This window comes from Atractosteus spatula, chromosome 9 (genome assembly GCF_055471065.1).
Source record: "Atractosteus spatula isolate fAtrSpa1 chromosome 9, fAtrSpa1.hap1, whole genome shotgun sequence".
Classification (NCBI taxonomy): Eukaryota; Metazoa; Chordata; class Actinopteri; order Semionotiformes; family Lepisosteidae; genus Atractosteus; species Atractosteus spatula.
This window is the reverse complement of record NC_142714.1, coordinates 398,696-414,815: the sequence shown is the minus strand read 5'-3', so window position 1 is coordinate 414,815 and position 16,120 is coordinate 398,696. Positions and strand designations below refer to the sequence as shown.

The window sequence follows — 16,120 nt, the reverse complement described above, 5'->3', positions numbered from 1 at the left end:
GTTGAGAGGACTGGTTAAAAGTGTTATTTAATGAGGCATGTAGAGAGAAAAACTATGATTTAGAGGTGCTTCCTTTACTCTGTAACAAAAAGGAACTATAACATTTTACTTAGGATAATACTTCAGCACTGATTATTTTAGAACTATAAAATCCTAAAACTGAGGTAAGTGCAAATCATTTGTCAGTATACTGCCAAAATGCATCCATGTGGATTTAAAACCTCAGCAGTTTGAAAATGGCAAACCAATCAGACATGAGAAACAGGGAATTGGCTTTTTGGTGACTGTAGTATCTAAATTGTCAATTCAAAGACTAGAAGGTGCTGTTTATGTTAAGTCTTGAGAAACATCAGTTCTTGATAATTAAAAGTCTACATAAAATCTACCTTGGTTTTGAATAGTGTTAATGCCTGGAATAATAAACAACAATCTCCACTAACAACAAAGTACACCAAACAATTTATTACATGAAGCAGCACAATCCTAATCATGAGTCAACAGTTTTCTAAGCTCATTTCAAGCAAGAGCTATTATAATCAGGCCATGTTTAATAGTGCTTATCTTCTTTATGTAAAAGGAATATCAGTGAAGAATGGGCAACCCAAGACCATTTACTGCAGCTGATGTACAACAACATACCAGTACTTTAGAAAAGTACAGTTGTGTGTGCACACAGATGTCATTTTTTTATTATTTTGTTGAGGTGAGAGCTGTGTTTGGGTCTCATGTTAGCTTATTGGTTACCAAGTGTGTTGCCAAAACTGTTCAGCCAGGTAGTGGGAGAGTATATAAATATTAATATCTATGAGCCATGAGCCAAGGTTACTGCAGAGAATGGAATTGTGAAATAAGGCTGAATGTTCTTTTTTCTAGAGCACAGTCCAGCAGTAAGTTTTCACCTTCTTCCGGCTTGAAGAACTTACACACAGTAGTGGATGATAAAATAAAAAAATGTTAAATTACTTTTTATCTTCCTTTTAAGCCAAAACCCCAGCCTTACATGATGCCTCCACCTCAGGTACACTACAATGGGCACTACACCGAACCCTACACATCGTCTCAAGGTAATCTCGTCATCCCTAATTGCAGGCTGTTACATAACATCAGGTTTGCAGGCTCACTCAGGATGTGTCATTGGGTACAATGTTGGATTCAACAACACTCACATTAGCTTTACATGGTAAATTGGGATTACAATTTACTGTGGACGGCAGCATCTGCTGGACTACTGACTATTCAGGGGCAGATTGAGAGAGTGCACGTTTCACTTGTACTGTTTGATAATGAACTGTATAAAATTGTTTTGACACCGTGCCAGTTTGTAATTTTTTACAATAGTTTGTAATGGTTGGATTTGGATGTTTTTTTTCTAAAACAGCTCTGTTGATTTTTGGTTTGCTTTTGTCTTAAAGGTGCTTTTTAAGATTGCTTTTTATACAATATATAGTTTATGTTAATGTTTTATGCAAATAAGTGTAACAATACTTTCTTGGTTCCCATATTTGAGATAATATTTTTATATTTAGGCATTTAGGAAACCATATTCTGCAGTAACAAATTTCTTTTTTCCCTACAGACAATCTTTACATTAATAATCAGAATGGATATTACTATCACTCTCAGACAAGCTTGGATAGGTCTCCTCATGAGTACAATGGCAGAATTAGAAATGGGAGTGTCTATAGTGCACATAGCACGAGCTCTCTCAATAACCCACAGCATTACATGCAGCCATCTCCCATGTCTTCCAACCCCAGCATCACAGGAAGTGATGTAATGAGGACAGACTACATACCATCTCACCGCCATAGTGCTCTGATCCCACCCTCCTATCGGGCCACCCCCGACTACGAAACTGTCATGCGGCAGAAGAACCGGGAGATGATGCAAGAAGATCGACAGAGCCACTCAATGAGAAACCTCAACATTGGCAACTCGTATGCTTACAGTCGTCCTGACCCTTTGGTATACAGTCAGCCGGAGATTAGGGAGCATGCCCAGTTTAACTCTCATAACACCAACCAATATCCTTTCCACCTCAATTACAGTTTCCATAGTCCCTCTCCTTACCTCTATCCTGCTGATAGGCGGCCAGTGGTTGGTGCAGTGAGTGTTCCTGAGTTGACCAATGCTCAGCTCCAGGCTCAGGAGTACCCAACTCCCAACATCATGAGAACACAAGTTTACCGCCCACCCCCCCCCTATCCTTATCCTCGGCCAGCCAACAGTACACCTGACCTCTCTCGCCACTTGTACGTCAGTAACAGTAATCCGGATCTCATCACAAGGCGAGTTCATCACTCTGTGCAGACCTTCCAAGAGGACAGCCTGCCAGTGGCACATTCATTGCAGGAAGTGAGTGAACCCTTGACCACTGCCAAGCATGCACACATGAAGAAGCGCAACAGCATTGAAATAGCAGGGTTGGCTTATGGCTTTGATAGCATGAAATTGAAAGAGAGGACCATGTCAGCTTCTGCTGCGGAGACCCCACCTCCCAGGGTGACAGCTTTGGGATCACAGGTTAACGTGTTCCTTGAAAAAATAAAACCAGATGACTGCAACAGTAAAGAAGACCTGCATTATGGACACAAGAAGTCCCTCTCAGATGCAACCATGCTGGTACATAGCAGTGGAGAGGAGGAAGAGTTTGACGATGAAAATGGCAGGCACACACCTCAGTCCCAGGATGCTACTGGTAGCGTTGAGCAGCATGTAGCCGTGTTGGGTCAGTCATCTGCTGACCCTGTCTCTTGTTACCCTTATAATGCTGTTCCCTCCCTGCCAGGGCCTCTTACTTATCAACCGCACCCTCTCGTGCGGGAGCTGGAGACAGATTGGCTGCCTAGAGAGGGAAGCTCTGTGTTCTTGGTCATTGATGGTAGGCCTCAGAGAAGGGAGGAAGGTGTGCTTTTGCCATCCATGTCAGAGTCGGACCTTAGCTGCTCTGTGAGGCAGAAGGCCAAGAGAGACTCTGCCAAAAAGAGACCCAACTCTGATGTACCAGCTGGGAAAAGAAACCCAGCAGAGGGACTCCCTCCTCTAGGAGTAAGTACATTTTCAGCTTCTTTTTAAGTTGTAAACTATTTTTCCTACAGTTGTTTTGCAATAAAATTGGTTTAATGTAAACAAGTATTTACACAAGACAATAGAATCATTCTTTCAATGTCCTTTAAAATTTTAACCATTAATAATAATAATCAGAAAAATAAATACCAGTTAGTGCTTTATTCGTTTTTACTTGAAGTGTAAAGACAGATTCTAAGTGAATAAGAGTTTGAGAATATTCAAACTTTGAGGTTTTGATAATTTGATAAAAGTAAATGCAGTAATAAATTATAAACAAGCACAGATGGCAATTATGGTTAGGTTAAATAGTCTGACGCACTATTGTCATGTTGTGATAATGGAATAATGTTATGTTACTGAACAGAATAACTTTTTAAGCTGTTTATGTGTGTAGGAGACGCTAAAGAACAAAAAACAAATGTTCTTGATGAACTGAAGGCGATTCTTGTTTACATTTTGAATTTGTTAGGATCCTCCATTTGTTATGCTGCACTTTAAATTTTCTTTTTTGTGTCATTTAAAGTTTTTTTTTGTGTGCAGTTTCTGTGGTAAGGAAGTACAGTTGTTAACATTGTTGCCACGCAGTGCTGGAACCCCAGGTTCAACTCCTGGGGTGCTATCTGCGTAGCGTTTGTGTTCTCGCTGTATTCGCATGGGTTTCCTCCAGACACATGAGTACGTAAATGGTGGTCCTGGTGTAAGTGTATGTGTATTTGTGTCTATTTGTGTGAGTACACTGCAATGGAAAGGTATTTCATCCAAAATGTGTCTTGCCTTGTGCCCTCTGCTTACCGGGGCAGGCTCTGGATATTGAATAAAATGTTGGATGGCTTTTAGTATCTGGCTTATTTCATGTACCTTTCAAAAAAGGTGGCATCTATAGTTTTGTTAATAATAACATCCTTTCATACATGTGGTAATATTATTAGTGAATTAAAATATATTTCAAAATTGTTTTAAGTAAGTTTATTTGGTGCACAATCAGTACTTTATTTCCAATAAGATGTTAATTCCCATGACCCTACACTAGACTAGACTGTTAGGAAATGGGTGGATAAATGTTCATTTTCCATCAAAAATTCATTTTTTTTGATGATCATGCAAAGTCTTTGTTCTAGAGAAGAAGTTGTTTTGTTGATTGTTGATCACCAAGGGTGATTCGAATACTGTTATATCTTATTATTGTTTCTGAAATTTAGGGCTGCATATCATTGCCAAATCCCCAGCTGTAGCTCTTTTATACATATATTTTTCTATAATTATATTTATAACAATAAAAGTATGTAAATTGTGATTTTCGATTAATTCACAATGCAGGATGAAAATGCTTTAACCTATTTAAAGATAGTCACCATTTTTTCCCATAATCTACACCACATGCCTTACTTATTTAAACCTGACGGCAAAAGATTTGCAGTTAGTATCTGCTCCTTTTAGTGTACAAGTTTGACAACGTTGGTGCTAAGCTATGCAAAGTATTTGAAAGATTTTAACTAGGAATACATGTAAATGCAGTAGGATTCTGTGTAGTTTCTGGGTGTGGGTTTTGCATACCAGTGTGCTGTACCTGTGACAGAAGAATGCAGTATGACAACAGGGATTGTGTTGTACATTCTTGACATTTGAATCCTATTGCAAGTTCTTTTTGTGGTACTTGTTACATTATGCTTAGGTTTGGTTGGTGTATACGGATGTCTTCATCTTAGTTCTGTGTTTTCAATGTTAGGGAATGAAAAAAGGAAATAAATCTGATATCAAGAAAATGGGCCCACTGAAGCTGGCAGCTCTGAATGGACTTACGTTGTACAGGATGACCATACACGATGACAGTAAGGATGAGCCTGAAATGACATCGAATGATGAAAGGGTATGCTTTTTTGTGATGTACTTTATGGGAAACCTAGCTCATTATTTCCAGAATGTCATAGCTATTTATGGTGTTTTTATGTGCTGTATGTACACATGTATTCTGAAGTTTTTTTTTGAAGTGGGAGAGAACGGATGTTACTTGTACATATTAAATTATAGAATTTTAGAGACTGTCATGCTTGGTCAGTTTAAGTGTTTTGTTCCTTTGGTGGTTTTAATAGCTTAAATTCTTAAAAATGCTTAAAAGTACCCTAATTATTTTATTGTGAATTTTTTATGACTTTTAGTGCAAAATTCTGGAGGAGAGATTAGAGAGAGGCATGGTTTTCACGGAGTATGAGCAGGTGCCTAAGAAGCGAGCGAATGCAGACTGCTCTGTCGCCCAGCAGCCCGAGAGTGCTGAGAGGAATCGCTTCCAGGATGTTCTGCCTTATGATGACACCAGAGTGGAGCTTGTACCGACCAAAGAGAACAACACAGGCTACATCAATGCTTCTCATATCAAAGTACTATTAAAATAACTTTCAGTAAACTCTGTAGTATGGTGTGAACAAACACAGATGATTTTTGCTCATGGCAGAAAAAAAATGTACTGCATTCTACATAAAAATACAGTTCTCATTTCGTAGGTCAGTCTTAATTGAGCACTGCATTGTACCGCGTTTATTGAACAAAATACGGAAACAGAAACTTTTATTTTTGTAATATTTGTTTTCTTACATATCTGAATACCACAGAGTAAATGAGTGAACTACTGCTTTTTTGGTAAAAAATAACCAGTCAAGTTTGTATGTCAAGATCTTGTATGAATTTTTAATAAATATTTCCTGCTTTCAAAGGTGACTGTAGGAGGAAATGAGTGGAATTACATAACTACACAGGGTCCGCTACAAAATACCTGTCAGGACTTCTGGCAGATGGTATGGGAGCAAGGAGTTGCTATCATAGCAATGGTTACAGCAGAGGAGGTAAGTTTTCTGAAGCATTTCAACTCCACTTTCTTCAAATTTAAAATATCTCTTACACAAACAGAGTTTAAAAACATAATTTGCTTTCTTGTTCTGATTTGCAATAAGGCAGTGGCACCTAAACCTTCCTGTTTATAATTCACAAGCAAAGGATATATGTTTATATAAAACTGTGTATACCACCGTGTATATAGTCATGAAAGAAAAGTGTGCAATAGGAAACTGGCGTGTTAAAATAAAAGAACCACCTGATCATAATGTAATTCTTTTTGCTAATATTATAGGAGGGTGGCAGAGAGAAGAGTTTCAGGTACTGGCCCCGACTTGGATCAAGGCATAACAGTGTGACGTATGGAAGGTTTAAAATCACTACACGATTCAGGACTGATTCAGGCTGCTATGCCACAACAGGCCTGAAAATTAAGCACCTGTTGACCGGCCAAGAGAGGACAGTTTGGCACCTACAGTACACTGACTGGCCAGATCATGGCTGCCCAGAAGATTTCAAGGGATTTTTAGGTGAGTGTATCTGTGCTTCTCTTTCCATGCATTAGTGTGATCTGACCAACTATCTGTCCAATTATCTGTAGGACTGTCTATATCCACATTATACATCTTAACCCTTTTAGTATTCTCCAGATTTATCAACACCACTATTTGATCACTTGCAATCTTCATTACCTGGCAGAACACAGTAGTTGAGATAAAAGACTGCACCTTGCAGCCTTCATTCATCTGACTGGCCTCTTGTCTGTCCCCAAGCTCTTATACATTCTTTGGGTGATGGGGCCAAACTTTTTTTAATAAGATTTACTTTATATTTAAGTTAGTCTGTTTGCCCCTTTGCGCCTATTACATTATAAACCTTGGTTTCTTTGTTAATTTTATCTTCCATCTTTATTGCTGTTTTCATTTTTATTTTTTTTTAAATATTAATTTTACAAAGTGTATTTGGAATTAAAGAAAACATTGAAAGGAGGTGAACTCTTTTGGAATAAACTGAAATGTGATATTGTATTAATCACTATTGCATAATAAAATAAAATATAAAATACTAGGCTGAAAAGAGAAGAAAAGAAACACAATGTTTCGGCTGTGGAGTCTTCTTCAGGTGAAGAAGGCTGAAGAACCACCTGAAGAAGGTTCCTCAGCTGAAATGTTTCTTTTCTTCTCTTTTTATCATGGAATAGACCTTTTCTTGTTCATTTTCAGCCAAGGCATGCTGACGCAACTACCTAATTGAACTACAATAAAATACTAGTGTAATAATGGAGAGCTATTACATGCTCTAATTGTGTGTATCTTTCAAATTCCAGCATACCTGGAAGAAATACAATCAGTACGACGCCATACAAACAGCACCACAGACCCTAAAAGTACTAACCCTCCTGTATTGATTCACTGCAGTGCTGGTGTGGGAAGAACAGGGGTTGTAATATTATCAGAAATTATGATTGCTTGTCTGGAACACAATGAGGTATGTGGTTGCAAAAAATTGAACATTTTTCTGTGTAAGTGCCATAAATAGAATTGCAGATAGTAGAAAAATAAAGTTAGTGGCAAATACAGGAATAACAACAATGCATGGATATATTGAAAAGACTTAGATTGGTCACACATGTAACAGATGCTCCTGTTATTGAAAAGAGTAGTTATTCACAGAGGTAGCAGGAGCATAGATTATACATACAGTATGTATATGAGTAAGTCTGAGTCTTAAGGAGGTGCATGTGAATGGGCTGAAGGCTTCTATGTCCTCACCAAAGCAATATGAGGAAGCAATAAAAAATGGAGTGCTTGGGTAAATATAGAAAAGTGTGGAATTTAAAACAATGGATGGAATTTATTTGATGTTGAAGCTTTACAATGCATTGATAATACTTCTCCATTAGAATTATTTGTTCAGTTTTGGTTTCTGTCATAAAAAAATAACTGTTATAGCATTGGAGTTAAAAGAAGAACAACAGGAGTTCTGGTCTTAGGGATTGTCATATACAGATCAAGCCATTCAGAATGCATGATGAATAATGTAGCATAAGGTGGTATGCATACCACATTGTCCCACACTTTTTAAATAAATATTCTGTTGCAGGACTGCACTACTTTGTAAAACCGCCAGGTGACTCAGTGAATGCTTAACATGGCGTGTGGAAGTATTTGGCCTCTCACATGAAAATACCTGGTTTTGAATTCCGGTCAATGCTTTATTTAATTTGTATACTGCTTTTACTTTTATTAATTTTATACTGTATATTACAGTATTTTAAATATTAATATTGAAAAAGAAAGTAGGTCTGTAGCAGTAAGAAAACATGGTAGACCTTGCAGAAACTGCATAGTGTAGATGTGTATTGAGTCTGAGGCATTATAGTTAGTTGTTGAAGATATGTACAGCACTAGAATAAAAGCTGCTCATGGGCCTAGTTGTCCAAAATAGTTTATTATTGGACCCATGAAATGGGGGGGCAGTGTATAAAAAGGGCTGTGATTCCTTTAAGGTTCACCCAATAAAGACGTAAATACCCTCGAATTAAAGCTGACATTCTGCACTTTAACCTCATAGTCATTGTTTTATTTATCCAATGTGTTGGCGTACAGAGCCAAAACAGTACAAATTCTGTCACTGTCCAAATGCTTATGGACTGCACTGTAACTTCATGTAATTTGCGCATGTGGCACATTGGGAATGTAGTCTTTGTTCACATTTTAAAACTTTGATAAAGTATGATATAATTGGAATATAAATATCCATTATACACAGTAAATACAGTATGGTTTTAAAGCCACTAAGGTACAATATGTGTGAAATATATTTTTATAATCAAAATTTAAAGTTAATTTATTTCCTGATTACTGTAGTGCTAAAATTTACATTAAAACAAAATATAAATTTTCTTAATGTGGATATAAACCTGAAAGAGGCACTTCAGATTCATAACAATCTATGATGATAAACTATTTTTTTATCTGGCTAGAGCAAAGTGATGTTCTGCACAATGAAATGAAAGATACAGTACAGTCAGGCTGACAGTTTTTAAATTCATCAAGCAAAATTAGCTGTTTAAGTTAGTCAAAATCAGATACTTTGCAAGCAGTACACCACTTCTCAAAGGGTACCCCTTTCTCTCATACAAACTCAACAAAGTTTGATTTTTTAAAATAATTTCGAAACCTTAGATGGTATGCCTCAGGGACTCATTCATAGTATAATCAAAACAAAACACTCACTGGGTCTTGTCTCCCAACATTCCAGACTCGTACCACATGAAGTCATATCCAGAGATATACCAAGACAGTAGCGTACCCATCAATGACCTGCAGTGAGATTGTATACCGTATAAATACACTCTATATTTAGTATGATATTGTATTGTTTTAAAGCCTCCGTGGTACAGTATGTGTGAAATATTTTTCATAATCAAAATTTAAAGTTCAGTCTATAATAATAAACTATTTTCTTATATATCCAACTATGTAAAAAACATAGCCAAAAGGAACACTCTGATCAGGATTTGAACCTTGTATCTTGGAATAGCAACCACTTGTCTAAACCACTGTGCTAAACTGCATTTCATTGTCCAATAAAACCATAAGAACAATTTTAATGAATGTCCAAAAATGATATTTTTAGCTTCCAAAATTTCTTTAGTTACATGATTCCATATTATTACACCCTATGAAGTGGTATTTAATCAGTATTACTACTTTTTTTACAACAATTACAGCAAGTGTTCTTCTTATATATTTTAAGAAAAGGATTAAACATTATAGCTTTTTATGAAGTATATTAACTTTATTTAGTTAGAACAAGCACGTCAAAACTTTTCCAAAATAATTTACCGAATTTGAAGACTTGGATGCATATAATGTTCATGAAAAAAGTGGAATACTGCTGTGTACTTTCTTTTATATTTAGCTACCACTACCAACTACTGTATGTACATTAGGTATATGTCACATATGAGACCATATGGCTTTAAAGCACTATAGTACAGTTTGTGTAACATATTTATAGTAATCAAAATGTAAAGTTAAATTGTTTCCTGATTACTTGTTGCTGAAATTTTCATTAAGACAAAATATAGATTATCTCAGTGTGGATCTAAACCAAAAAATGAGCATGTTGCATTCATAACAAGCCATAGTATAATAATAACTAATTCTATATATATGATTAATTTTGTAAAACAGCACTTCTTTCTATTTTAATTATTTTAATATTTAATATACTGTAAAACAGTTTAAATGGATTCGAAAACAGGTGTTTTCTGGCAACAGCCCAACTGCTTCCACACTCCATGTTAAGCATTCACTTCTTCACATGGAAGTTTCACAAAGTAGTGCAGTCCCACAACTGAATATTTTTACAAAGGGGCATAATGCTGCATTAAATTGTGGTATGCATGGCACAATGTGCTGCATTATGTGGCCTGCATTCTGAATTCCTACATTCAGAATGCAAATTAAGTTCTAAATTTAATAAAAAAGTCAATATAAACATCACGATAATTAAATTGTTAGAGATGTCATAATACATTTTATTATTAGAGAACAAGTGCTTATTTCAGATTTTAATTATAAAAATATATTAGACATTTCAAACTGAAAAGAACATGAAATTTAATAAATATTCTAATTCAGTCTCTATAGCTGACCTAGTGGTTATTTTATTTACAATTAGTTGAATTTACCATAACACTTCAGAGTGATGTCACAAGAAAATAGTTACAAACTGCTCCAAAGCCATATGAGCTTGTCCTTTCTTAGTCAAGAGTGAAAGTAAAATTCCAGCCCAATGCCAGCATTCTTGGTGATAGGTGAGCACTTAAGTACTATACCTATGCATCGCTTGGGTTGAGCAAGAAATATTGCAATGCATGTAATATGTTTCATTGTCCATCTCAACAACAATGACAGCAAAACATAGTTAAATTGACGTTCAGAATCTATTTTTATTTTCAGCTACCAAAATCATGTTTCCATATCAATATTTCCTATTAAACGTATTTAAAAGTAATACAACTTTTTTACAGCCATAACGACAGTAAGTATTCATAAAAAAAGGTTAAAACTTATTTAAAAACTTATTAAAAACCTTATAGACTTTAGTAAGAATGAGCACATCAAAAGTCTTCCAAAATATCCATAGTAAGTGACCAAGTTAAAGGCTTTGATGTAGAACACGTTTATGAAGAAAGTGGAATACTGTTGTGTATTATTTTTAGCTACCACTATCTGCTATATACAATGTGTCATATATTTTTTATTTATAAATGAATATTGTTTATGGTGTTGAGAGACATTATACTTCTGTTATTTTTATGGTCAGCTGCTATAATTTCCCTTTAGTTACATAATTTCATGTTAGTATTCCATATTAAGTGGATTTAAATATGCACAGTAGAGAAACCAATTTAATGAAGCAATTGTTTCAATAGCTTCTAATGCACCACAACAAGTGCCACCAATCTGTTGTGTTTGGCCAGTGAACCACACAGAGTAGTATGTCGCTTTGTTATGTAATGCATCTAACACAGCATCGAAAGTTAACACATGTTCTGAGTGGCTGCAGCTGTATGTAATTTAAGGGAGCTATATTTTTCTTCAGTATAGAATAAAGGAAACGGGAGATAAAATGGGGATAATCCAGGACAATATTTCACTTTCAATAGTGAAACAAGGACATAGGGTCACATATGGAAACTAAAATGGAATTAATTTAGGATAGATTAGGAAATGGCTCTTTATGAAAAGAGTGTCTGGAATAAGCTTCTAGTGGATGTTTAAGGTCCAAGCTCTGGGTATTGTTAAGATATCAATTATCCCCTTGGGTATGGATAAAATATTTTGAATGAAATTGATATTGAATTATAATATTTCATTAATCTACCAAATGAGCAAGATGTGTAGAATGGCCTCTTATATGTAGCCTTTTCTGTGTTCTTAAACATGAAATTTTTATTTGTTTTAAGTAATTGCTGTAATTCTTAGTAATTTAGTTTTATATATTCCTTTAAACACTCACATGTAGAAATAGCCGTTTTGTTTAGATTGCTTATTTTACACCTAATCTAACTTTTTTTTTTTCAGATGCTGGACGTCCCTACTGTTCTAAATAGACTAAGAGAGCAGCGTATGATGATGGTGCAGACTGTGGCACAATATACTTTTGTTTACAAAGTGCTCATTCAATTCCTAAAAAATTCCAGACTTATTTAGTTTTTTTGCATCACTTTGTGATCTGAAGAACAGTATCTTTAGTCAAAAATACGGTTACTTTGTTGACGTGACATGATATGTCTTTTTTAGAATGCCATTTGTTTGTCAGAGCAGTACTTTTATATGTTTATGTTTATATGTTTAGCAAGATAAAAAACTTGGTGTCAAGAAATCATTTTTTAAGTGTCTGTGTGTTGTGTAGACACTGAGTTGCAATGCTACTCAAAGCCACTTTATTTTTTCTGGAAGTATTACTGATTGTTTAAAGGTCTCTTGCCGTCAATGAAGGAAGTACAGTGCTCATTGGTCAGGAAATTTTGGAAATGAGAAAAGATTACAGATCAATGTGCCATTAATCAATAACCTGTAAGCAGTATTATTTTCAGATTTTGGGTTTAGGGTTTTAACATTAAGAATGGACTTTTTTCCAGCACTTCTGTATATAGACAATGTTTTGTCAGTAGTGTGAATAATTATTGCATGACTATCTTTAATTTTTATCTTTATTTGCTTTTAAGTAGTTTTAGCTTTGTGGAAATCAGAGTGAACTAACAGGCTTTTGGAATCTGTTAGAATAATTTTGTTGAATGTTAGGTATGGGAGGTGTGAAGTAATAGTTTTTATGTTGTTTTCAGGAATGCCACTCTATTGGTAGAATATTGTCAGAAGCCAGCTCTTTGGCTATGTGACTGAGTACTGAGTACTTTTCTCAGTTAAATTATGAACATTCTATGCAATGTGAATTTTATAATTGCTCCCCCCAGTCCAGGAAGAGTATGTCCTCTGATTATCACTTATCAAAGGGTTCACTTGTAAATAACATTGCTCCCAAGATTTTCAGAAAAGGGGCACATTGGTTGAGATGGCCCATTGATTCATGGCACTATGGAGAGGTGTTTGTACATAGCATAAAGTAACACAGTATCTTTTTGGGTTGTCCTTACCGTAAGTTTTATGAAAATGAAAGCCAAATACTAGCTGCATTTTTTTAGACCTAAATCATCATTAATGGTAGATTCAATTCATTATCATAGTAGTGAAAAACTCACTTGAATAAATTAAGCATACTTTTAATTGGTTGTAATTTTTACAGTTCCTGTAAAATGTTTTGATATGTGACTAAAATTTAAAAGCTATGAAGATCTTAATAAGTGTACTTTAAATCTGTATTGAAGAAATCAGGAGAGGCAAATTTCCTAACAAGTGGAATGTATAATTTAATAAAATGCACTTTATGACATATTTCGCATATAATTTAAAAAACTACAGAATTTAAGAAAATACAGAAAGACATTTTCCCTCAAAGTTACTTTTTTAAAGTATAAGGGGGTAAACTGTGAACTTTGTCAGTCAATACTATGCCTTCTGAAACAAAGAATTTACTTTTGTATTTGTTTTTGAAATTGTACAATTTTTTACAGGTAGTATCTTTTAGAACAGTAATTTGGAAGATGAGTAATTAAGAGTCTGGGGTCCAAACACCAGCTAGATGACTTCCCAAGTGGCTACCAAAGGAAAAAAAATACTTTTGAATGTTATTTAACATGCTGCTGTAATTCTGGCAAGAAACAAAACACAATTGAACATCTGGAAATCAAAAAGAAGACTTGTGTGTTTATTTTGTGTTGTGTATCTACATATTGCAGCAATGTTATTTAAATGCCAGGATTTTTTAATAGTAATATTTAGTGATTTTATAAATATATTTGGTATTATTATAGTGAAACAGCAGTAAAAGCAGATATTTGTTATACCCTTCAAAAGAAACGTTTTTTTTTATTTTTGATGTTCTGATGTATCATAAGCTATATAATAATAAGCCTCATCTTTATTTTTAAGCTTTGATCATACATGGGATAGTTAACATTTGCTTGTCTACTTCATTCCTTTTTCATATTAACTTTCCGAGATGTCCTTACGCCTTTGTCAGTTTACTTAGTCGAACAGTTAAGACCTGTTTTCCATCGAGGGTCATTAACATTTGTATGGGAAAATGGGTTTTCCCTAACTTTTAATAACTTTTAATAAATGTGTCAGCTGAAAAGTGCATTTTTTCGAAATTTTTAGAGTGAGTTAAACTTGTCATTTTTTAAAATTTGATGTTATTTATGCAAAATATGTTCTGTCTGCATTTATGAAAATAATATCCAAAGTAATGTACAGATTATATTTACTTTTTTCCCCGGTTTGCTAGATATCTAGTTTACTAGATACCCAGTTTTGCTATTGGTATTTCTGGAGCAATCTAGGTAAAGTATCTTCTCGGAGATCTAGTAAAGCAGCAGTGTCTGGAGTACAGAGCCTTGAGATATGGAGGTATAAGGAGATTTTTTTTTAATGTGGGGGTGGTACTAGTTATTAATGTTTAACAGTAATAGGGATGGAGGAATTGTATTTATGTACTTAAGGTGGAAGACTAGAACTTCAAAAGAGGAAAGGCAGATTTTCTTTACGTACTGTAGCAGCTGCAGTAAAGCCTAGAGTTGTGAATAAGCAGTCTTGTGAATACATCTCTTTTAATCTGATAGAAATATTGCTCTCTACTTTGAGATGGTTTTGCTGACAAATACAACTTATTTATTAACTCTGCATTCATATCACGTTGAAACGTTTCTGCAGTAAAATGTCTGCTGCACTTACTCGCTTGTACATTGCTTTACATTAGTCATTACACTGACTAGTGAGTAGGAATAGGTGTTTCATATCAAGAACTCTCTCTCTCAGGCCAGGAGTTTGCGACAACAATGGTGACCATACAGTACTTTTACTAAATTAACGACAACGTGCTTAAATCTGAAATTTATTTTGTTACCGACATAACCAGTCTGAGAATTTGGGACTGCAGTTTCCCTTTAAATTTGTACGGACTAGTAATATCTTCTAGTATCCTCATTTTACTCAATAGAGATTCTTAAACATCTTAGGTGACTAAGATGATGAAGTGTTCTGTAAAGTGTTATTTGAAGTATTTTACTTATTTGACTTTGTTTCAGAAAAAAATGTTGCAACTATAATTGTTGAGAAATGCTTCGACAATGTTCTTTAAGGCATATTGGTTGTTCTAGTGTTTACTATTCAGTGCTAAGAGTAATATCAATTATAAGCAGTGAAAGTCACTTATGCATTGTAATTATGAGCTTTTGAATAGAACAAAGTGCAAGTGAACAATTATACTGTTTTAACATCTGTTTGGTCATTAGTTTTTAATATTTTTCAGTTTCTGTATACCACTTTTATTTGGGCAAAAGTTTAAGTGATGCATAAGAATTTCAGTAATACAGGTAATCGTGTCTTAGCAATGCGCAGCACTAAATTAATAATATTAAATGATTACACCATACATAAAACATTCAGTGCCTGAAGGTGGAGTTGCACCTTTGACTTGGACTCTTCTGACTCTCAGACTGTTTTAGGTTAAACAGTAAGTCAAAAACTGATTCCATTGATGATTTCAAGTCTTACAAGGGAGCTTTACCTGTGCAATGAAGGAAGGTGGAATTGAAATGTATTCAGTTGCCTAAAATGAGTCACGTGACCAGTTGGCAATCTTCCCTAAGACTCCATCTTTTTACAGTATTATTATTGTAATTTGATCCTTTTATGCTACCTAAGTTAGCAATTTGTAAAGCAATGTAAAAATTATAATGTGCAAAAAATGTAAAGACCTGTCTGTTTCGACAAATTTGGTTTATTATAACTATGAATAAATATTTCCAAAAGTTTTTTTGTGGTCATTTTTATATTTTCTTTAACATATGAATGCTATTTACTTTTCCTTAATGGCATCGGTGGTGACATCCTTAGGCAGTTGCAGTACATGTAATCACACATCCTGCTTATTTTAAGTAAGCACGAGATCTGAAATAACACATCAGTTATTTTTTTTTGTCGCACTAGTGACATTTACAATGAAGGAAACTTGTAGCTGCCTTTGTCACAAGTTTTTTGTATTCCCTAGAACCAACAATGCACATAGAGGCTGGCACAAGACAGTT

General features: G+C 34.8%; 1 protein-coding gene across 2 annotated transcripts in view; it reads left to right on the top strand.

Moving 5' to 3' along the window:
- ptpn21 (protein tyrosine phosphatase non-receptor type 21) overlaps positions 1-15,844 on the top strand; it is a 29,530-nt gene extending 13,686 nt beyond the window's left edge. For both annotated transcript variants that reach the window (XM_088925481.1, XM_088925480.1), the window contains 8 exons: positions 983-1,064; positions 1,577-3,048; positions 4,796-4,936; positions 5,226-5,444; positions 5,778-5,906; positions 6,191-6,425; positions 7,223-7,383; positions 11,997-15,844. In XM_088925481.1, coding sequence (XP_088781607.1) covers positions 983-1,064; positions 1,577-3,048; positions 4,796-4,936; positions 5,226-5,444; positions 5,778-5,906; positions 6,191-6,425; positions 7,223-7,383; positions 11,997-12,125 — 2,568 coding nt within the window. In that variant the 3' untranslated portion in view covers positions 12,126-15,844. The remainder of the gene's footprint in view (positions 1-982; positions 1,065-1,576; positions 3,049-4,795; positions 4,937-5,225; positions 5,445-5,777; positions 5,907-6,190; positions 6,426-7,222; positions 7,384-11,996) is intronic.
- Positions 15,845-16,120: the final 276 nt, after the last annotated feature.